Source organism: Bactrocera dorsalis, chromosome 6 (assembly GCF_023373825.1).
Source record: "Bactrocera dorsalis isolate Fly_Bdor chromosome 6, ASM2337382v1, whole genome shotgun sequence".
In the NCBI taxonomy this organism is placed as follows: domain Eukaryota; kingdom Metazoa; phylum Arthropoda; class Insecta; order Diptera; family Tephritidae; genus Bactrocera; species Bactrocera dorsalis.
Genome location: NC_064308.1, coordinates 28,302,290 through 28,326,419, shown reverse-complemented (window position 1 = coordinate 28,326,419; position 24,130 = coordinate 28,302,290). Strand labels below are relative to the sequence as shown.

The window sequence follows — 24,130 nt, the reverse complement described above, 5'->3', positions numbered from 1 at the left end:
ACATACTTACTATTAAACATACTCACTATTATACATCCTCTTTTTCTGCCACAAAATAAAATGAAGAACACGTGTGCTCGAAGACAAAAATAAAATTAAATAGAGATATTAAATTGCACTTCATTTATAACTATATTACATTTCAACAAAGACAAAGTAAGTTGTACTTCAAACATAACAAAAATATCCTCATTCCAACAATAGTTATTAGAAATTTAATTATATTTAAATGTAACCTGATATGGTTTTTTTATTCCCGCGTTGATCTTCAAAGGTTCTACTGCTGTTGTTGCTGCTGATACTGCTGCTGCTGGTTGTTGATGTGGCTGCTGGTATTGCTGCTGCTGATATTTTGGCTGCTGATATTTTGGCGCCTGAATATGTCCGTCCGCTTTGCTGATTGGTTTTATTGTGTTTTTTCGTTTTGTTGGGTACTTCGCTGTTATGTTGGCGCTGTTGGGGGTTTTTTGCATTGTCCTCTAATTCGTATTTAGACGAGTTAGGAGGACAATGCAGGGATGTGTTCATTTGGTATGAACATCCCGGCCGCCTTGCAGTGTCTGCGAATAAAAAGATTTTTAGATCTGTTTTAAATTGGGTAAATGAGTATTGTTATCAACGGGTTGGAGGTATACTTTTGGGTTTAAATCGCACAAGCACCGGTTAAAGTCCAACCGAGTGCGGTGTTTTGTGCGATCACGGTGCTGTTGTCGGGGTTGAATAGTCCGGGTTTCATCAATCTTGGGTAGATGTCAGCTCCCAGTTCCAACATGATTTTATCGTCTTTCCAGAATGTAGGGTCGGCTAGAACTAAGTGGTCGAACTTCTTAATGATTTCGCCACTTAAGTCACGATTATAGGGTCGGGTCGGTAAATCGTACGTCAATAGGCAGTTAACTTCGACATGCCAGTCGGAATCAGTTAACGATCCTATGACGACTTTACATATACGATGTGAGTCGAGGTACGTTTTTGGAAACCGCAATCTCTGCACCAGTTCTGATGCAATTACAGTCACTTTTCGGGTCGGGTTGACTATGGCTCGTATTTTGTTCCATTTGCCATCGTGTTTAATTTTGACCATGACTGTTGGTGTGAGGGTCGGCTTGGCCAGTAACGTGGGTAGATCCTCTTGTCTATGTAATCGTTCTTCGCCTTTTGCTGTTTTTTTTTGCTCTTTGCAGAACAGCCTGGGGTGTCCATGTAGGGTTGAATGGTGTTCCCCATTACACGTGGCACATCGTTTTTTACTTGTGCACTTTTGGGTGGAATGCGATCTGGCCAAGCAATTGACGCAGTACTTGTGTTTATTAACTGCGTCAAACTTTTCATTGATGTTCATTTTGGTGAATTTTGAACAAGTTACCAGTCTATGGTCTTTTTTACACAATCCACAGGCGACGTGTTTGTGTGTTCGCTTTGATGAACGGCTGATAGCACGCCGAGCCGTGCGATGAGTACTTCCCCGTTCTTCATGAATAGGGGAAAGGCTGATGGTACGTCGGGCCGTGCGATGCGTATTTCCACGCTCCTCTCGAATGGGGGAAAGGGTCGCTTTAAAGCGATGCAGGCGTCTTGCCAGGGTTCCTTCGTCGGAGAGTGGGCTGATACTACGGGTTACGCTAAGTGATCGCACAGTGAATGTGGGGCTGCTTTGGCGGCTGCAAATTGACTTCGTACTGCTTTGAGGGGCCATGTCACTATAAGGAAATAAGATTAATTATTTGGTAAAGTGACTATTTTGGTTATTGGGCGGGTAATTGTTCCCTGAGAGGTACGTATATCAACTACTCTTGCTTTATTGTCGGCACCGAGATATGTTTTTTCGATGCGACCAAGTCTCCACTCATTTGGGGGTAGAGTTTCTTGACGTATAACTACCATATCGTTAACGTCTATGTTGCGTTGAGGGTATTTCCACTTATATCTTTTGTGGAGTTCTTTCAAATATTCTTCTTTCCATCGTTTGCAGAAGTGTTGATGGAGTATCTTCAGTTTTTGCCATCTTTGTGCGGTGCTTAGATGTGCATCTTCTAAGTTGGGTTCTGCTGGGATTAATAAAGGGGTACCTATTAAGAAATGGCCTGGAGTTAAAGGTTCTAAATTTGTTGGGTCTTCACTTAATGGGCTTAAAGGGCGAGAATTCAAGCAACTTTCGATTCGGGTTAAAAGGGTAGCTAGTTCTTCGAAAGTGAATTTCTGGTTCTGAGACACCTTTTTCAAGTGGCTCTTTAAACTTTTCACTCCTGCTTCCCAGAGTCCACCCATGTGTGGAGCTCCTGGAGGGTTAAAGTGCCAGTTGATGTTTTGGTGCGCTTCACTAGTTGTTAATTGAGTTTTCAATGACTTCATGAATTCTCGCCGATCTTTAACTAAAAGTTTAGACGCTCCAACAAAATTAGTACCATTGTCCGAATAGAGATCGGCGGGACATCCGCGCCTAGAAAAGAAACGTGCGAATGCGGCCATGAATGCGTTAGTGGTGAGATCACTTACTGGCTGTAGATGTATTGCTTTGGTTGCATAACAAACAAATACGCATACATAGCCTTTGGTGATCAGACATGCTCTGCCGGTGTAATTTTTTATGTCCTAAGGACCGGCGAAATCGATTCCTGTTGCTGCGAATGGACGGGTTAAGGTGGTACGTTCTGCGGGTAATGCTGCCATTATCTGAGTAGTGTTACGCTTTTTGTGCAAAACACAAGTTTTGCACTGATGAATGGTAGATTTGATGAGGGTTTTCAGCTTCGGTATCCAAAATTCCGAACGCATAAGTCGTAAGACTAGCTGGTTGCCGCCATGAAGGGTTATTAAATGGGTAAATTGGGTGAGTAGTTTGGCTAATCGACTGCTATAGGGTAGTATAATCGGATAACGCTCGTTGTATGATAATGCCGCTGAATTGCTCAACCGACCATTAACTCGCATTATTCCTTTGGGATCGATTAAAGGGTTTAATGTCAAAATTGTACTTTTTTTGGGTATGCTGATTTTTTGGGATAAGGCTTCATACTCTTCCTGGAAATACTTCTTTTGGGATAAAATAATTAGCTTCGTGCGGGTAGTGTTGAACTCTTCTGGTGTTATTTCCAACGTTGTGTATGACTGCTGTGATTTATTGGGTGACACATTCGAACAGAATCTGAACAAATATGCTACAACTCGAATGGCTTTGGGTAAGGAAGTGAATCTATCCAGGATATCCTCTTGTGTTGTGTTCACGAAGGTCCTGATTGGCCGGAGTTCCAGTGTTGTATCGCTTGATATTTTGGTAACTGGCCAGTGTTTCGGGTCGAGTGTTAGCCATTGGGGTCCGTGCCACCAGAGGTCATTGTTAACCATTTCCAGAGGTGTGCGTCCGCGAGTAGCTAGATCTGCCGGAATGTCTTGACTTTCGACGTGAGTCCAATTTTCGGTTCCAACCTTTTCTGCGATTGTGGCAATTCGGTGGGATACAAAGGTTGTCCATGTGCATGGGGGTTTGCTAAGCCATGAAAGAACAATTGTGGAATCCGTCCAAAGGTGAGTACGGTATTGGGTTATACTTAGTTGGGGTAGGGTCGCATCCACTAGATTCGCCAGAAGAACAGCTCCGCAAAGTTCTAGCCTTGGTAATGATATAGTTTTTATTGGGGCCACACGAGTCTTGGATACCAAAAGGGTTGTCCAGGTATTTGCGTTTGTAGAAACACTGATATTTAGGGCTGCTGCGTAGGCTTTTTCAGATGCGTCAGAGAATCCATGAAAATTGATGATCGCGGATGTCGAAAGGTGGGTCCATCGAGGAATTTCAATAAGATTTAAAGAATCGTAGTCCTTTATGAATATTTTCCATCGATGGAGAGTTAAGGGTTTCAAACATTCATCCCAATCGGATTTATCCAGCCAGATCTGTTGCATTATTATTTTTGCGGTGACTACAACGGGGCTGAGCCAACCAGCTGGGTCGAACAATTTTGCTATGATCGATAGTACTTCTCTTTTAGTATACGAGGTTTTATCCTGAATGGGGTTGATGAGAAAAAAGAACGCATCTTTTTTCGCATTCCATCTGATTCCTAGTGTTTTTGTGTTATTGGATTCTGGTAAACTGAGTGAGTTGGTATCCAATAGATGTTCCTGTGGGATTCCAGATAAAACTTTTGGGTCATTTGAGGTCCATTTGCGTAGAGCAAATCCTGCGGACTTCAAGGATGAAGTGAGTTCATCTCGTGCCAATATCGCTGTTGGTACGTCATGTGCTCCTGCAAGTACATCATCAACATACATTCCGTTTCGAAGTATCTCTGCTGCCAGTGGGTGGGTTCCTTGTACATCATCCGCTAATTTAAGGAGGGTACGGATAGCTAGAAATGGAGCACAGTTAATACCAAACGTAACAGTTTGTAATTCAAAGTCTTCTATAGGGTCGTTAGAGGATTTCCTAAATAAGATTCTTTGAAACGGAGTGTGTCTGCTTTCAACGAGTATTTGACGATACATTTTTTGTATATCTGCGTTGAATACGATTTGAAACATTCGCCATTTTACTACTAGGATTACGAGGTCTGCTTGTAGAGTGGGTCCAGTATGTAGTACATCGTTGAGGCTGTTCCTGTTCGAGGTGGGGCATGAAGCGTTGAATACCACTCGGAGTTGAGTCGTTATGCGATCCGGTTTAATGACTGCGTGATGTGGCAGATAATACGTTTTCGTATTATCCGCAGGGTCGTATTCAACTTTGGTCATATGACCGAGTTCCAAATACTCGTTGATGGCCTTGTCGTATTCCGCTTTTATTTCGAGTTTCCTCGACAATGACTTTTCATTTCTAAGAAATTGAGCTAGAGCTATGTGTCTTGAGTTGCCCAATTCTATGTTTTCTGGAGTTTTAAAGGGTAATGTTACCACATAGCGCCCATCTGAGTTTCTGTGGGTCGTATCTTTATAAATTTGCTCACAAACTATATCTGAAGTTGAAGGTAGAGGCTTCCTTGGAACTTCTTCAACTTCCCAAAATTGTGTGAGCAACTTGTCTGGGGTCATCTTATTGAAAAATGACATTATCGAGGGTGATAAGGGTTTTTCTGGTGTGGGTCCGGATAAAATCCATCCGAATTCCGTTTCTTGGGCTAGAAGGGTCCCGAGTACATTTTTCCGTACACCACTGAGAATTATTTGTGGGTACAGGTCACTTCCGATCAATATGTCCACTGGTCTGGGTTTATAAAAGTGAGGGTCAGCTAAACTAAAACCGAAATCTGTATTAGTGATGATCCTACTAAGTGAGTGAGTGGGTAAATTATCGGTTAAAGATTTTAAGATAAACGCGTGTGTTGTTATCTTAAACTCCTTTCTTGTCGGTGAACTAAGGGTAAGTTCACAAATTTTGGAGGGTGTTGCCGAAACGGTGTTGTTCAATCCAGTCACTTGTGCATTTCTCCTGAACGTGGGTATGTCCAATTTTCTCTGGAATTTCTCTGAAACAAAAGTGGCTTCTGACCCGGAGTCGACTAGTGCGCGAGCTGTGAATATTTGCCCTTTGTATAAAACTTGGACTACAGCAGTACCTAACAAAACCTGCTTCCCACTAAAGTTTTGAGAGTCTTGAGTTTTAGTGGACTGTAAGAGGGTTGTGTAGGCTTGCGGATTTATATTGGTATTAAGGGTTTGGGAGGTACTACTGGTGCTTGGGTCAAGAGGCGGGTTTGAGGCTCTTGATCCTTGCGGGGGGGATTGGGAACGGGTTGGTGTATCCCTGTGCAGAAGTGTGTTATGTTTCTTTCTGCATATTCTACAAGAATATTTGCTCTTGCAATCTCTGAAACTGTGAGATAATGCAAGGCAATTGAAGCAATAACCATTATTTTTAATTGTGGTTATTCGGGTCTCAACATTCATTTGTAAGAACTTTGGACATTCTCGAATTGAATGTTGTGTTCTACAAAGCTTACAACTTTCAATGTCTTGAGGCTTTTTGGAAAGGTTGTTGCCGCGAACTGGGTGTGCACTAGCGTGTGAAAAATCCAGGGTCGAAGTTCCGGAAACATTAGCGTGAACTTCCTGTCTTTTCCTTTCCTATAGGATCCACTGTCGGATTGGGTCACTGGAACGGGGTCAGTTAGGTTTCCGACTGCTTCCAAAGATTTATATCGATGAGTGAGAAACGCATCGAAAGTTTTCCAGGATGGTATTTCCGAGTTATCTTCTAGGGTGTCCTCGAATTGATGAAGTAGGGTTTTGGGTAATTTCAATCCGCATAAGAAGATTAAGATGGGGTCCCAGCTACTAGTGTCTATGTACACGTTGTGTAGATTTGTGAGGCAATTGTTGATGGTCCTCTGAAGGTGTTTGATCGCGCTTCCACTTTCTTGGGTTGCTTGGGGTAAGTTGAATAAAATCTTCAATTGAGCGTTGACCTGAACTCGTTTGTTCTCGTATTGGGATACCAGGTCTCTCCATGCCATCAGGAAACCATCATTTGTTAAGGGTGTATTTTTAACAATTGCTCTTGCTTCTCCTCGGGTTTTTTGAATCAAATGGAACAGTTTTTCCACGTTGCTGATTTTGTGATTGTTTACGTATATAGCCGTAAACATATCTCGGAATGAAGGCCAGGTTGCGAAATCTCCATAAAATATGTCCGTATCACAAGGGGGTATATGTATTGAGGGTCCTATGTCCCGCGATGTAAATTCTTCTGAAACTCTTTCCTTTATTGGGGTTGAGGTCTTGAGATCATCAATAGCTTTATTAATGGATCCTAAACACTTTAAATATAATTGATGACCTTTTTTAAAATTTTCTTTGATTTTTGCAAAATCAATAGTTTCGCCGGGTTTTTGTGGGGTTCTACGAACGGCATCGTACGACTTGTTTGCCTTGTCGTATATCGCGTTGAGTTCAACCCTTTTTATTTCTAGGGTATAAATAGACTCATCTTCGGGTTGGGTGTCGTAATGTTCCTCAATGTATTCGAACAAATCGGAAATACAAAATTTAAATTCTTCCATTGCTATTAAAAATTCACTTAACCGGGTCGTAATAATTAATTAAATTGAAATAAAACAAATAATAAATTTGAAAAACAATTTCTTTATTTAAGTTTGAATTGGAATAAGTTAATAAGCAACGACTTTATTTTTTTATTTGCTGTTTATATTTTGAACCGCAAAATATAATGAGTGAAATTCCGACGAACGAAAAATTTCCTAATGGGTCTTTTGAAATTTTTCCTACTGGGTTTGTTTTTTTGCTTGCTCACACTGCACTTGCAGTCAACGTTAGTTCGTTGTTAGTTGAGCGGGTAAAACAATAAAACATATGTACGCGTAGGTACGGGTGGGTGCCAAAGCAACGCTATTTGGCTCTCAAAATTTATATGCGTATGTATGTATGTCAACGGGTAAGGTGCAAAGCGGAATATGGCAATAACAAAGTTAGCAAATACTTTGTGCTTAATACCGGTTAAGCAAAAGATTTACTTTGGAATAGAATATTAATTTTGTTTTTGTTTCACTTTGCCGTTTTATTCCGATTTGCACTAATTTTTGTATATCACAATATTTTAAATAAATTTGAGTTTGGGTACTTACAATTTTTCCACGTATGGGTTTGATGATAAAGTAGTTGATTAGTTGATTGGGTGGGTAAATATTAATCCTGTTGATTCAAAATATAGTTGATTGGGTGGGTGAAAAAGTGCAAATCCTGATGATCCAAAATCCTGATTTTCAAAATGATGTTGAATTGGGTGGGTTTATTTTATGAGGCGCTTAATCCGGCTCGAAGGACCAAAATGTCGGGGTGATCGACGTGTGTTTGCCGGTGTGCCAAATAAAATAAAAACTGATTAGAAATCGGGTAATAGTTCAATTTGTGTATTTGAGTAAATGTAAAAATATGTATATGGGGTGATAAATACAAGTGGGTGTGTATAATTGTGTGTGGTTTTATGAATATAATTATAATTAATAGAAATTTAATTATATTTAAATGTAACCTGATATGGTTTTTTTATTCCCGCGTTGATCTTCAAAGGTTCTACTGCTGTTGTTGCTGCTGATACTGCTGCTGCTGGTTGTTGATGTGGCTGCTGGTATTGCTGCTGCTGATATTTTGGCTGCTGATATTTTGGCGCCTGAATATGTCCGTCCGCTTTGCTGATTGATTTTATTGTGTTTTTTCGTTTTGTTGGGTACTTCGCTGTTATGTTGGCGCTGTTGGGGGTTTTTTGCATTGTCCTCTAATTCGTATTTAGACGAGTTAGGAGGACAATGCAGGGATGTGTTCATTTGGTATGAACAGAATATATTACCGAGTGAAAGTATTTTATGTAGCGGACTATATACATATGTTTGATACTTGAATTTAACTTTTTCAACTTTATTTCTTTCCAGTCTGTAATATCGATGTTTTTTCTCCTTGAATTTTGTGCTCGGGGTTGCTGCGGTAGTTTATTTCCGTTTACGTTGTCTACCATTAGCACTTGGTCGAGAACATTAGAGTAGGAGGAACTTTATTTGGATTTCGTAGTACCCTGGGCTGGTGGCGGCGGCATTCTGGCACCTGAGTATGATGAGGTGACACTCATCAGAAATGGCTTCCGGGCTGATGTTGCAACCGCCTCCGTTCCGTTAAAATCCTGGCAGGCCTCAGAGTACGTTCCCCCCGTCGTCGTTACGTTGACGCGGTAGGTGTAAATTGAGACGACTCCTTCTTTACGCTGGTCGGCTCTGAACGTATTGCCTCAAAAAAGCGTACGTCAAACCTCGCCTTGGCCTCGTCACTGAGATAACATTGGGATCATAAAAACCAGTGGGCACAAACCTGTCGACAAGAGAAGAAGTGATGGGTGGAATTTTCATACGCGGCGAACTCGCCAGCACTAGCAGAAGAACCTCTGAAAGGGTCCACAAAAACAAGGCAGCTTTAGCAAGAAAGCTGAAGTCAGACCGCCAATTTGCGGCCAAAATCGTGGAACGCTACGGTGGTAAGCATGTCTGTCAGGTATCTGACATGGGCGCTTCTTGAAGAAAGTCTGAAGGATGAAATTCCTCTAGATTAACCTCCAGCACCCGAAGGCGGCCTCCACCAATCTACTGCTTCGTCTGGAACAAGACGGAGCCGAAGTTGTGCTGATCCAGCAACTGTGGCTGACTAGTAATGGGATCTCTGGATTGAGGACGAAAAGCCATAAGCTGCTAGCGTCCAAGGATGCAGGTAGAAACAGAGCCCGTATGCTGGTCAGAAATGAATTAACGGAACTTCTTTTACCTAATTTCAGCAACGCTGACGTAATGACAGCAAAACTGGAGTGTGACACCGGAGATGTTTGGCTCATCTCCACGTACATGCCACACGACGATGAGGTGAAGCCACCTCCCTTACTGCTGGGGAGGACCTTGGCTGAAGCGTCAGGGAAGGTATCAGCATCGGTTTCGGCGCCAACTCGCGACACCCAAACTGGAGTAGCTCGGATACCAATAATAGAGGTAAGTCGCTTTTTGATTTTATTGTTCGCATCTGTAATAGGGGAAACTCTCCTACCTTTGTGCTCACAGGCAGTGAGGAGGTTCTTGACCTCCCCTAACCTCACACGGGATTGCTCCGCTGATCTCAAACTGGAGGGTCCTCGATGTACACTCCTTTTCTGATCACAGGTAGGTCGGGTTTAGTCTGGTCGGAGAAGGTTCGCCTAGAAAATCTTTCAGAAATCCTAGGAACACAGACTGGGAAGGTTACCGCAGGAGGATTCGGTAAGTGGGCCCTATACACTGAAGAAACACTTCAAATGTTCCTTGGTGCTCACTTTCCGAGCTCCACGTCCTCTGCGGAGGGATCTCTCGGAGTGTTGCATGATGACTGTCTGGCCTTTGTCGACCCTCTGGATGAGCGACACTTGACATGGACGATTAATTCATTCAAACCCTTCAAGTCTGGAGGGATGGCATCATACCAACGCAGCTGCAGCAGGATGTTAAGGTGTCGTGCAGCTGGCTGGCACTTATCTATGCAAACTGCATCAGATTAGGTTACATCCCGGGGGCCTGAAGACGAGTCAGAGTTACGTTCATCCCGAAAGCTGGCAAGGGCGTATCTCAGCGTTGTAACAAAATAGTCGGAAGTAGACTCGCCATCAACACAAATAAAACGGAAATGGTTTTAGTCAGTAGAACATATAAGATCCCGGTGGCACCGTTGCCGCAAGTGGGAGGTATTCGCCTGCAACCAGCGGATACAGTGAAATATTTAGGGCTCATCTTGGATAAGAAGCTTTCATGGAAAATCGAGTAGAGAGCAAAGGCGTCGATTGCTTCCTACTGCTGTAGAGGAGCTATTGGAGGAGTTGCTATATCGAACTCTGACGGCTCCTTATCTGCCCATATATATGGATGGAAATAAGCCGTTGGAGGAGAGGGGCAATGAGCTTCTTTACGGATGGGGCAAAGCTTTGGGAGAAGGTTGGTGGAGGGGTTTACTGTCGGGAGCTCTCTATCAACTCCAGTTTCAGGCTTTCCAAGTATTACAGTGTCTTCCAGGCTGAGGTTGAAGCCATAATGGTAGCAGCAGATGGCGCCCACCTTTAGAGAAGTGACCATTCAGTCAGATAACAGAGCGGCGGTACTAGCCTTGAACTCATTTACAGTGCATTCAGGGTTGGTCGAGAAGTATGTAGACTGGCATGGGTGCCAGGCCACAGCGGAATCGCAATTAGGGAGATCACTATCCCATGCCTTCACAAAATACTACAATAATCAGTCCACCTGCGATCTCTAATCAACCATATAAACTAATCTACGCTCGGTATTTAAACATCATATTTTCAACTCCAAAGCAATTGGAAAGATTGCCTTTAAAACAATAGACGCTGTCAGATATATTGAGTAGTCGAAAAAGACTTTTCGTATTTCTAATAAATTTTAACTTACTTTTTATATTTATAATATAAAATAAATAAACAAATATGTATCATTTTGGCCGACCACTTTTTGCCATTGTTCCGCTAGAGACATTATTCCATCAGTGTCAAACTTTCAACAGTGTTAATCGAAATTTTCGGAGCGAAAGCGAGCGAACCATTGTAGTGCTACATTTCCTTTTCTTCCTTACTTTCATCCCAAGCTGGTTGTTATTTTTCATTGGAGCTTTTTTTTATGTGGCGGGTCCCAACCTCAGCCCACAACCCTGCGGAGGGGATGTTTCGCCTTTTCACTTTAGCTCGCTTTCAAACGAATGTTCTTAGGCTATACAGAGGGTGCTTGATCAAAAACCGGAAATCGTGAGCTGATTGGGCCCTATGTAAAATAATCGTTTCTGGGCATTCAGAGAACTTTCCTCACTTATGTGAACTTCTACACATGACTGCATCCTCTACGTTTCGTTTTCGAGAGAAAGATTCTGGGAAAGATTTATAGTCCTTTGCGCGTTGGCCACGGCGAATATCGCATTCGATAAGCTGTATGGGAAATACGACTACATTGACATAGTTCAGCAAATTAAAGGACAGCGGCTACGCTGGCTAGGTCATGTTGTCCGAATGAATGAAAACACTCCAGCTCTGAAAGTACGCAGTATCCGAAGGGGAAAACAGAGGGAGACTTCCACCCCGTTGGCAGGACCTGGCTTCGCTTGAAATATCCAATTGGCGCCACGTAGCGAAAAGAAGAAACGACAGGCGCGTTGTTGCTGACTTGGCTGTAATCGCGTAAGCGGTGTCTACGGCAGTAAAGAAGAAGGAGTAAAAACATGTTTGTATACCGAAATACAGGCTCACAGCCAAAATTATGCACAAATTTTTACCGTTAGCGACAACTTGGCGGCGGTTTTCGAATGCAAAGTAAATACTGTTATAAATGTGCGCTATTCTGGAATAATGTTTGATCATTTTTACATTTTAGCATTGTACGTTGTAAAGTGTAGTTCAAAATGGACCGCCTAACAAGTATTAATCTTAAAGCATTCTAAAGAAGGAAAACGTCAACGCAAAATTGCGGAAATGATGAAACTGAGGGAACTATTTAGCATATCATTAAATGCTATCTTCGTGAAAATCGTGTCACAAATAAAAAGGAAACGGCTCATTATTAAATATTCGACGAAAATACTTATCTTTGGATTGTACGGAAAATACGGGAAAATCCCCATTTATGTGCTCCAGATTTTATCGCATCAGACCATCTGCCCATAATTATCTCGATCGAGAAACCTTCCGATTTTGTTTCTGTGGACAACCGTGCCTTCGTTAACTTTAACAAAGCTAACTGGGTTGGCTTCACAAAATTTACTGAGAACACCTTAAATGCCTTACCCATTCCTACGGACGTATTCCATGGCGAACGTCAATTCCGCAAGGTACTACCAATACCATCTACACACAGTCAACCACTCAATTGCAGGATATCGAAAAAAAACTACGCTTCCTCCAGGACTGAAGAGATGGACTATGAACTATCTGAGCGGTCGAAAATCATCCGTACTATTTCGAGGTGAACCTTCTAAACTGAGAAGAATTAAACAGGATGTTTCGCAGCGTCGTGTCCTCTCCCCTCTATTGTTTGACTCCTACATCTCGAAACTCCCACAATCACCAGAGGGGGTTTCCATACGCAGATGATTGCACGATATTGACGTCGGGCAGTGGAATCGATGGCATGTGTTCAAAAGTAACCAATTCGACCTTTCTCGTTTTCTCACTACACGGAACCTAACACATGTCCCCATCAAATTCACATCGACCATTTTTACGAACTGGACGAAGGAGTATAGACTTGAGCTTAATATTTCAGTCGACGGCGCCAAAATTCCGACGGTCAATAATCCTAAAATTTTAGGTGTAACTTTTGAAAGTCTATGCTCTTTCACTCCCCATACGACCGCGATCAAATAAACAGAGCCGCAACAAAATCCTCAAGTCGCTAGCCGGCAGCACATGCGGAAAAGACAAAGAAACGTTATTTGCAACATACAAGGCAAACGGCCGGGCGGTTCTCAATTACGCCGCCTGGATGTAGTGATACGCAGATGAGGAAACTTCAGACCTGTCAGAACACTACACTCTGGACCACGACCGAATGCCTCTTGATGTCTCCCATCGAACACCTACATAGTGAGACGCTTATGCTCCCAGCTAAGGAGCATAGTGACCTCCTCTCCAAGCAGTTCCTACTAGGAAGTTTTCGTAGAAATCAGCCTTGCAGTCATCTGCTTGGAGCGGAACCGCCTCCTAGGAACAACGTCCGGTGTGTTTTACGTAGGTACCTGCTGACGACAACCTTACTCCACGGCGCTCAAAAGCACAGCGGATCAAATCAATGCGTTGATCAGCGCCCTGAGAATGCTAAGCATTTTCAGTACCAATTGGCAATGTGGAATGGACACACTAACCACAATGGTCGGGTTCGAGGCCCATCCAAAACCTCTGCCGTGCTTTGGGTCCGGCACCCGGTTGCAATGCAACTCCACATTCAACTGACAAAGTCAGTTCTTCCCGCGATTTGGGGAACATCAAGAGGTCTTTCCTCAATTACGTCGACGACATCGAACAATACGCCAACCGGACCTCGGACGCAACTACCGACAACCACTGACCGCCATTCACAGCGGAGCTATCAAAACCATCACCGACTCCCTTCCAGTGAATGGCGTTCTTGAAGTCAAATCACCACCCATTGCAAACGAAGAAATCGAGTTGCCGCGAGAAACGCGAGTGACCTTAGCGCAGCTTCGTTCTGGATGTTGTAGCAGGTTAAACTCCTACTTATGTAGAATAGACCCCGACATATCCAATATATGTCCTGCATGCAACGAGTCTCCGCATGACACTAGTCATATCTTTGAATGCCCTGCCAACCCTACTCATCTAACACCCCTTTACCTTTGGTCCGACCCTGTCGAAACAGCATGTTTCTTGGGCCTCCCGCAAGATGACGTCGACGACAACCTGGATAATCCTTACCATCCTAAGGGGGACTGATAACCGTTAAAACAACAACAGCTATCTGGACACTTATTACGCTAAGTGCTATGGTGGTGCTGTTCACTTTACGAAATTCGTGCTGGTGTTCAGCTGGCCTCAGGTCGTATGTAAAGGTAAGGGATATTACGGCCCTTCCGATTTTCCACACATCGGGTATGTGAAGAGTGGTCGGTAAAATGAGTATACTTAAAGCGTCTGGGCCGCAACAAAAGTGTTCATAATATGCAGACGCCTGGCTAGTAAACTTTAAAAACTCTGAGAGCAAGCTTCGTAACAAAAAAATAATGTTTTTTTGGTCTTACGAAATTATTTTGAAATTATAAAAACCAATACAAGTTATGTAGAAAATGCGACACCAAGAAGAGTTTAACATACCGTTACTGAATTTCATAAGATCAGTTTATGGATTGGTTTTTGTTATCAGTATAAGATATGTTCAATAGACTTTTGTTAAAATATTTTCTTTATTTGCTTTGAATTTTACAATACAGGTTGTTTCAACATTTAGCATGCATAATTACCTTTATTACTTTTTCCTTTGGGCATTACATGTGCATACGTAAACAAGCGTATATACATTAAAAGTAAGTCATTTGAAAACATATGATAAATTTCATTTAATGCAAATAATATGTTTGGTGCGTGAATGCTGGTAAGTTAATAAAACTTTATATACTGATGTAATATACTAAATGTAATAACAGCTTATTCAACATATATTATAAGAATAAGAATTTTATTCTATACGCTGCGTATAGTATATACAGCTGTCCACCAAATACCAGAAGCGACAAATGAGATTTATTCACTTTATAACAAGAAAAATGGTTTTATTTATATTACTATGTTTTATTCTCTGCCACTGCAGCTTGTATGAGATAAATTTGAAATGTTAACAAAATAATGTTTCAAAGACAAAATAAGAAAGGGTTTAAGGAGAGCCAGAATTAAATAAAAATCGTACTTTTTCCCGCGATATTGCTAATTAAAAAAAAAATCTCTACGACTCGATACTTCGACTTTGAACTCAAGCACAATATCTTTAGTTTAGCCGTTTTTTTTATATTTCTGTACGTTTTTCCTTTGTTACCCTAGATTTTTTACCTTTGTATGGCTACCACATTTCAAAGTAGCAAGTACTTCTAAAAAATGCTACTATAAAAAGGTTTTTTCTATTCAATAGTCAATGTATTGTTAAGGAATACTGTGAAAAGGAAATATTGAAAAATATTTATCGTTCAAAATTCTAAAAAGACTATTGTACCAAATCGCACGCAAAATTGTTTAATATTTGTTTGTAAATGGGTTAAATTTTATACCACGTCACTTATTCTATTATTTGGTGGACAACTTTTTTTCGAGCACTTGGTATATGCATATAACACATTATAACATTCGTATTCTATTATATAACTGCCATTTTCATGATTTTTCTTTAATTAAATGCTTCAGCTCATTGAAACCTCCACTTTATCTAAATATTAGTTTTCATTGATGACCATAGAATAAAAGAACATTCCCAAAACAGTTGTTAAAGCGGACATCATTTCAAACAAATAGAAAAATATTGCCATCAACAACTTCTTTTCGTTTGTACATCTTACTTGGCAGAAAAGAATTCAGGAACTCGTAGACATCATCTTATGACAAATACATTAGGCTTTTAGCCATTTTCTCGACCTGGTATTTTAATACCTTAAACTACAATAAAGAAAAGACGTAAATTTTCTAAGATACAAAAAATTGTAATTACCAAGCAACAGATTACTTGGTTCGGATCTGTAACGGAAGGTGTGCGCTGGCCTGTGTAAGATATCTTCATATGATGCTTACGGTTCTAACATAGAAGTTTATTGTTGTTCAAATATATTACTTCTATTTTCATTTATAGTTGATGTAATTGACGAGTTAAGTGTACTTTCATTACCATTGTTTACAGAAGCCAGTATACTTGAAGACACTTTTTCTAACGCTCCAACAGGCAACTTATTAATTTTGCCCATACAATCTTCAATTAACGCGTCTTCGGAGTTCTGCTTACTTACTTCTTTATCTAGCAACAGCTGATTTTTTTCGTGCCCGTCACTACGGTAGTGAGTTGTTGAGTTTACACCTTCATAAACATTCGGAATAACGTTAATATTGGACGTTCGATCAATTATATGATGTATTAGAGCATCATCTGGCTGTACAATATGTTCCTGTTGATGCTGTTTGACCATAGGTAACACGTTATCATCGCTCGCACAAATAATCTGGGTTTCCGTCGTACCAGCTTTCCATCCATCACTGCGAAATATTGCTTTATTAAAATTAAAGTTATTTTTTATCACCATTGAACTTACCCATGATTTTTTACTACCTGCAAAGGACTTGTAACATTACTTCGTTGTATAATAGATCGAGAAGAACCTGTGAAATCCATATAAATAAATAGTTAGTTATACAAAGAGGTTAGCAATCTCTGAAAATTCTACCGTTTGAGTTATTATTTACAAACATGTTGTATTTCCTCTTTTTCTGTATTATGATTTCTTGACTAACTTTTGTATTGCACATATTAAATTTCTCATCAAAATGCCCTTAACTCTTTTTACTCACCATCTCCTTCAATGTTCTTTTGAGCTTCATCTAATATTTGTACAACATGTTCTTCAGCGATTCGACGTATATTATCTATGTCATAGTTCGTTTGTATCAATTGTGAAATATTATTGGGTGTTAGTGAATTCATCTTCATTGACGCGCCATTTGCAGATATACCTTCTGCGATTTCAGCGGATACCGTCACATCATTCACATCATGGGACCCATGAATTTCATTTTCCTTTAATATACAATTCTTAGGGGATTTTTGTCCACTCAACAGCAATCGATCTAGTGTAGTTTTAGACATGTTTTTTTCGATGTCATCAGTCACAGGTTCCATATTAAATATACATTTGTCTACAATATCGCGTCTATTAATATTGCGCAAAGCATGTTCTAAGCGGTTGCCTGTGGCTTTATGACCTTGTTGACGCACCCAAAGTCGCAGCATAATCATTGCTTTTTGAGATGGACTCTCCGTGCATTCGGCATTAATGACCTCGTAATCGGTCTTGGAGACACCCAATTCTTTAGCCAAGCGTATCCAGTCGTCGTTTATAAAATTACATACATCCGGTAAGCGTATATCGACTCGGTGCAATGTTTTGTCGCCTTCTGCATGTATTTGCAGTACATTTACTTGGTTTAGACCTTCTCTAACATCTGAAGATCCGTCTAAGTCATTTGCAAGTTTCAACGCTGTTATCTTGAAACCTGCATTTAACAAATCCTTATAATTGAGACCAGGATCAATTGTTATATTATTTAAACACCTTTGGCTACAATTAAAACGATTGACACTATCAACAATATCAGAACCTTCTAATGATATGTTTAGTACACAGATTGGCTCCTGTGGTGGTTCACGGATACCTACTTTCGGATTATTCATGAAGCTTATGCGACCGTAAGGCTCTTCTTGATCTTTTACATGCACAATGAAAGAAAGGCGATTTTCGCGGAAGGCCTGAAATTTTAAATTAAACTGTTCGCCTGATTTCAATACAGGTACCAAGTTGCCTGTAAACTCCAAATAAATATGCTGATCGCCAAGTACTTCCACATCTCTGCTTTTAGCAATTTCGGTGAAGTACTCTTGCTGCTCCAGGGTTTTATCTTCTTTGTCATCCGTCATACAAAACACAGAAATCTTTGCCTCATTTAATGAAACTCGTTTTGCAAAAACCACAAATTTTACCATAAATGGGACTTGAGCCATGTAAGAATATAGTTCAGTGGCCATTCGGCTAGCGTCCGAGATATGACGACAATCCATTAACCAAAAACGTGCCGATACTGTCGTAGTAAATGTGACACTATCCTTTACGAAAGCAAAGGGTGTTGACCCAGTTACATCTTCCCAGACCGCGTGATTTTGTCCCCCTGTTATTGAACACAAAAGGCGTAGAGTTGTAGCATTGCCTGTGTAAAGGGCATTCACCATCCCTTGAGTAGACGCCTTTGGAGCTGGTATGCTGAGCGTAATAGCCTTGTGAAATTTCCGACGGCGCGGTTCAACGGTAACCACTGGCGACACAGCCACACCTTGGCCCAGGAGTTTGCTGCAACCGTTCAGATCAACTGGCTGTGCCTGAAGACCGACGCGAATCTTCTTAGTGAGAGAGTTAGGCGGAAAAATTGCCTGTACTTGCTGCACCGCTTCTGAAGAGACGGTGCCACCGTCAGGGCCAATAGCATGAACCTCCTGCCGAATACGAGATACTACCGCAAAAAAATGTGGAAACGTGTGTGTTATAATGCGTACGATACGACTAGTGTGCAAATCTTCCATTGGATTCAGTTCACCATTTGCCGTTTCCTGAAGAACGTCTAGCATTACTTCGTCACTGTCGAACAATGTATGTTCCCGCCAGCTATCTCCGTTGTCTGAACGCAAAATTATTATTTCTCGCTCCTTGTCTCTCAGTGACCCAAAATGCGGTACCTCAAGAACCACTGGCCTTAAAATTAAGGAGAAACATTACAGTCTATACATTTTGCCATCGAAATAACATACCTAAGAAATTTGCCCTCGACAGGAGATAATTCCATTATACGACTAACTAAGGCTTCGCCTTCCATTAAGGGAGGCGAATTATGCACTCTTTGTGGTTTTACATAACGACAGGTGATACGTGTTGGCTGCGTACAAGCTTTTGGGGGAACAATCAAACGGACTCCACTGTGGCGGCAACCTCGCATTGAGCCACCACGTGCATCCACAAGGAACGATACCAGGAAACTGGAATTTGTAAATATTTATATTAGTAAACACCTTACATACCCATTCAACTCAAACAAACTTACCCCAAATGAACAGGAGGCCGAGTAATCGGCACATTGTCATTCTGCTTCAAGGAATATCGATTCGATGATGCAAAATTAATGTCAGCTAAACAAAAATAATAATATAATTATAAAATATAGTTGCGATCAGTGGAAAACTTTAAACATCTCGACAAGTATTTTGGATGCCTGTGAAGATATACTCTTCCAATACGTTATCCCCTTATTGACCCATACGAAATGATACTTATAGGCCCAAAAACAAAAACGTTAAAAAACGCACAGCGTGTGCTTAAACCAATTCGCTCCCGTCGACGTCTTCAATAGTATATATTGAAAATTCAATATTATTTCCGAGAAAGACTTGCTGTATTCCTGTACCACTTCAACGATAGTGATATAAAAAAACAAGTATTTGCAGTAATCGTAAGCAAAAACGGGAAACCGTATAACTAAATCTAAAAATGCAACTGGACAACCGTTTTGTTAGTTATTTCTAGCTACATTATTTCTTTGAGACAACCTTAAAGTCAATTCAAGGTTACCTAATAACGGAAAAATAATATTTTGTGAAGATCTTTATCTTGGTTTTGATTGGTCAATTTGAATGGGAGACGTGTTTATGCTACCAGGTTTTTCAATAAGGATGAAATGATTTCAAAGAGACGTTTCGGCCATATTTAATTCGTCACATGAATTTTCTTTTTTTATTGCATTCACTAACGTTTAAAATTTCGTCATGGAGAGATATACGCAAGAACAACGTTAACAAATTATTTCATTTTATTATCAAAATTATCAAAATTATCACGGATTTAGAGAAAAGATTTGGGCTTGTATAAAATGAAGTCTTTCAAGAATTGAAGCCATTGGGCAACTGTAAACGTCATGAGTTTGCTGATTTTGCCTGCAACAACTTGAAAACAATAACGATTTTTTTTAATAAAATCATCTTCTCCGATGAAGTTCACTCGCATCTGAGTGGTGCTGTAAATAAACAAAGCCGTCAATTCTGGTAAGAAGAAAATCCACAAATTATTCCTGAACAACCATTACATTCACCTAAATTGATAGTTTGGTGTGGTTTTGGGTCTGGTCGTTACTGTCAATGGAGAGCGAGGTATATCAATGATATCCAACTTTTTATGTCCCTAATTGGAAGATAACATCTGGTTCCAATAAGAGGGGGCTACGTGCTACATAGCACGTGCAACAAACCGAATTATTGGAAGAAAAGTTGGGAGATTCGATTATTTCAAGAAATTCCGACATTGAATTGCCCCCATAAAATTAGGGTTTAACACCATTGACTATTTCTTGTGGCGTTATTTGATGTCATTGGTCTTTAGTAATGAACCAGACTCTCTTCAAGCTGTAGAAGTCATTATTGAACATGCAATTCATGATATTCGACTTGATTTTGTGGATAAAGTACTCGGAAATTGGGTTCACCGTACTCGTTCATGCAAAAAAAGTAGTAGAGGCCATTTGAATGATGTTATCTTCAGAACTTAATTGTATCGATTGTGCTTTACATTAAATAACATTTGAATTTCCATAACTTATAATGTGCTTTTTTTTAAGAAATCATATCATTCTTATTCGAAAACTCTGTTTATGTAGGTGGACATGACATATATTTAAACTTCGAGGCAAATGTAAGTCTGGCTTTTCTGAAAAGACGGGGCCGGAGGAAATTGGTGTAGGAGTCGCAGGACCGTTCACAAACTCTCCACACATATGGCATGTTTTCCAAGCATTTATCAAGCAGAGGTTTTTGCTATAAGTCAGTGTATGCAGATAAACCTCTAACGCAATTATCGCAATGAAAGTTTCGGCATACTCAGCGTTAGCCAAGCGGCACGTAAACCGATTTCAGCAAATAAGTGCAACAACTCCAACTCCATGCACCCGGCAAAGTTGCTAATGGCTAATTACAACCTCACTAAGTTTTAAAAATGTTATTTACCTCTCGCAAAACAAATTTGGGCTACTTATCGCATTTTACACCCGGTACTACAAGCTCAAGAAGCACCTATGTAATATGGGTCTAGCTTCTTGTGTAAAATGCTGGTTCTAGGGCAAGGGGCCGGAAACTCCCAAACAAGGCTCTTGGATCCATATATCCGAATAGGAATATCATATCATTATTTAGAAATTACCATACTTAAAAAGTTATTCACTATAAACATACGACTATAAATATGCACATAACCATGCATGTTACACTTATATGTTATACGAGTAAAATATCTTCAAAAGTGGTGATATTAATTAACCTTTATCGTTTTGAATGATGTTACGGCCAGTTGATTCTGTTTGAAGAACTTGTTGGATATGTTTTTGTTGCTGATGATCATTGTGGTCGTCAGTATTGGTTGTGTCATAGTTGTGATTATCTTGATCGGACGCTTTTAAGTCATCAGTAGCCATGTATTTATATTGTTGATGGTCAACATTTTCGTCTCCACCTTCGTCTTCGGAATCTGACATAAAGGTTTCATGCATCAATTCTGGTGCTACTATTTTGTATTTCTCTTCAAGTACGCCAGTTATAGTATTCGTTACAGATTTCTCTGTTACAACTTTTAGAGTTTCAACTGCAGTAATATATCCCAAATTGTCTGCAATACTTAGTGCAGTTTGACCGTTCTAAAAAAAAATATAAAAGCAAATAGAAACAGTATGAGTATTATCACTTTTTCTTCTAAATGAATACAATTTTTATTATTCCGGATAACTAAGAATTTCTAGGTGCAAAAATTTGTATATTTTGCGATATCACAAAATTAATAAAAATTAATAATAACGTTGGCACAAGAATAGCAAAAATTTAAGTGCAAAAAAAAAAAAACCAACAACACTAAAATGTGCCTCACTATACATTAATTGAACGTTGAATTTATTTTTAAACTTGAGATATCGATCTTTAATACAATTTTCACTAATTTGCCTAAGTTTTTCCAGAAATATAATTGTATTTATATATAGGTGCCACAGAAATTAAAATCATGTGTTTATCCATGTACCTATAATATGTACGCATTTGTACAGCGTAGGCAAACTTAGAACTATTCGGACAAAGATCTCTATCTCTAATACATACAAGTGTCATGCTAACTAATTTACTTTAGGTTTTTTTAGAAATATAATTGTATTTATATATGTATATAGCTATACAACTTTATAGCAACTCTGTATGTCTTGATACATGTACTAGTGCAATATTAAATAATATTTCTTGCAGTTTGTAGATTATGTAGATATGTATGGCAATTTAATTATAGTAACATATATGTATTAGGCCGGGTCGATTTGTGGGGAGGTAAAAAAATCGCCCATTGCTCTATGAAAATCATATTCTAGGGATCAAAATAAGAAACTTTGCCGAAGGAACCATACCTCTGAAACGAATTCTGATGTCCCCCAATTTGGGTCGAACTTTTGGGTAGGAGCAAATTTTGAAATAGAATTGAAATTACCATTTCATTCTTATTACCTCTGAAAGTGAGAACTAAAGCAATAACCACTATGGTATTTCAAAAAAAATAATAAGTGAAGTGACCATTCCAAATCAAAAAGTTTACAATGAATTCACCAACCTCTACACCGCAAGATGAAGCAACTACATCAACAACTATCGAAAACCCAATGAGTCATATACCCAAGCATGATGTTACTGTTTTTGGTGTGTCTACTGATTTGACTGATCTTAATTTACCAACCCATCTGGATATCTTGAGATACTATTTTTACTTAAGCGAACGTGCAAAAACAGAACAAAAAAAGTTTTCCCATAAATCATTCACTATTCAAGTACAAGATAAGTTGATTGGAATTTGGGAAAAACTTGGTATGGAAATAATGCTGAAAAAAGTGTATGTAATAAATTGAATAAATTGCTTGACAAGTATCAAGAGAAAATCAAGAGCAGAAACAACACCCAACAATTTACAGAGTATGTAAAATCTCTGGAAACAATTTTTTACATTGGAACATGTAAATGCGATTTGAAGGCAGCTCCATGTGCATGCGGCTGGGTTCCCGAACGCCTCAAAGAGTTCATGCACGATCAACATAATCAGAGAAGACTAACAATGAATGCATTTATGATGGAAACTGAAGAGCAAGGAGCAACGTCTATGTCATCAATGCCAACATACCAAGATCCCGATGATTCAACATACGCACCGCCACCGGTTCAAGAAGATATGGATAGAAGCACAAGTTCACAATACACAGAGAGATACGATTGTTTTAACTTTGCCTTGGTATGTGACAGATTTGGTGTGACTGACAGAGTAGCATCAGCATTGGGAACCGCTCTTTTGCAAGATTTTAAAATTAAAGATAAGCATGGGAAACCTCTCATCATGGATAAATCGAAAGTTCGCAGAGAAAAAGAGAAATGTAGACAAGAAATGCTTCGCAAACGGTTAGATGATACCAATTTGTTAGCGTTTTCATTCGATGGCAAAAAAGATGATACTTTAACGATATATAAAATTAATGAGAAGTATCATACTAGGATGGTAAAAGAACCTCATCTTGTTATTTTGAGAGAACCCAATTCTGAATTGATTGGTTACGTAAGACTGGAACATGAAACCGCTGAATACAAAACAACCAAATTAAATGGTTTTTTCAACGATAAAAATATTTCACTGGATATATTAATTGGAATATGCACTGACGGTGAGCCAACAAACACTGGCCCACACGGTGGAATTGTACGACGATTCGAATTGCTGTTAAAAGGACCATTGCATTGGTTTGTTTCTACACTTCAACGAACTTCCGTTTCGGCATTTGTTTGAAGCTTTGAATAAATCAACCAGCACTGGACCAAGATCGGCAATCGGAAAACTGAGCCGTCAAATCGAAACTTGTGAAACTCTTCCGGTAAGTTATTGCTATCACTCATTTATTATAAAGGGTGATTTTTTAAGAGCTTGATAACTTCAAATCTCATCGGTTCTTTATTTGAAACGTTAGATTGGTTCATGACATTTACTTTTTGAAGATAATTTCATTTAAATGTTGACCGCGGCTGCGTCTTAGGTGGTCCATTCGGAAAGTCCAATTTTGGGCAACTTTTTCGAGCATTTCGGCCGGAATAGCCCGAATTTCTTCGGAAATGTTGTCTTCCAAAGCTGGAATAGTTGCTGGCTTATTTCTGTAGACTTTAGACTTGACGTAGCCCCACAAAAAATAGTCTAAAGGCGTTAAATCGCATGATCTTGGTGGCCAACTTACGGGTCCATTTCTTGAGATGAATTGTTGTCCGAAGTTTTC

The 24,130-nt window shown here is 39.8% G+C and overlaps 2 protein-coding genes across 10 annotated transcripts in view; both read right to left on the bottom strand.

The window, feature by feature from the left end:
• Positions 1-411: 411 nt before the first annotated feature.
• On the bottom strand, positions 412-8,438 carry LOC125779376 (uncharacterized). Of its 3 annotated transcripts, XM_049460709.1 has the most exons (3): positions 7,985-8,438; positions 7,578-7,708; positions 422-1,700 (listed from the first exon to the last, which is right to left on the bottom strand). In XM_049460709.1, exon 3 carries the CDS (start codon positions 1,694-1,696, stop codon positions 644-646), a length of 1,053 nt encoding a protein of 350 aa, XP_049316666.1. In that variant the 5' UTR covers positions 1,697-1,700; positions 7,578-7,708; positions 7,985-8,438; the 3' UTR covers positions 422-643. The 3 variants fall into 3 exon arrangements, with proteins under 3 accessions (XP_049316667.1, XP_049316666.1, XP_049316668.1); XM_049460710.1 differs by lacking the exons at positions 7,578-7,708; positions 7,985-8,438 and having other exon boundaries at positions 412-560; positions 636-1,960; XM_049460711.1 differs by lacking the exons at positions 7,578-7,708; positions 7,985-8,438 and having other exon boundaries at positions 422-584; positions 636-1,960.
• A 5,962-nt stretch (positions 8,439-14,400) lies between these two features.
• LOC105224889 (ankyrin-3) overlaps positions 14,401-24,130 on the bottom strand; it is a 610,175-nt gene continuing 600,445 nt past the window's right edge. For 5 of the 7 annotated variants that reach the window (XM_049460054.1, XM_049460052.1, XM_049460053.1 and 2 more), the window contains 6 exons: positions 21,115-21,487; positions 18,857-18,941; positions 18,567-18,791; positions 16,562-18,510; positions 16,306-16,372; positions 14,401-16,249 (listed from right to left, as the gene is read on the bottom strand). In XM_049460054.1, coding sequence (XP_049316011.1) covers positions 15,811-16,249; positions 16,306-16,372; positions 16,562-18,510; positions 18,567-18,791; positions 18,857-18,941; positions 21,115-21,487 — 3,138 coding nt within the window. In that variant the 3' untranslated portion in view covers positions 14,401-15,810. The remainder of the gene's footprint in view (positions 16,250-16,305; positions 16,373-16,561; positions 18,511-18,566; positions 18,792-18,856; positions 18,942-21,114; positions 21,488-24,130) is intronic. The other 2 variants (XR_007423214.1, XR_007423215.1) reach the window with 2 other exon arrangements.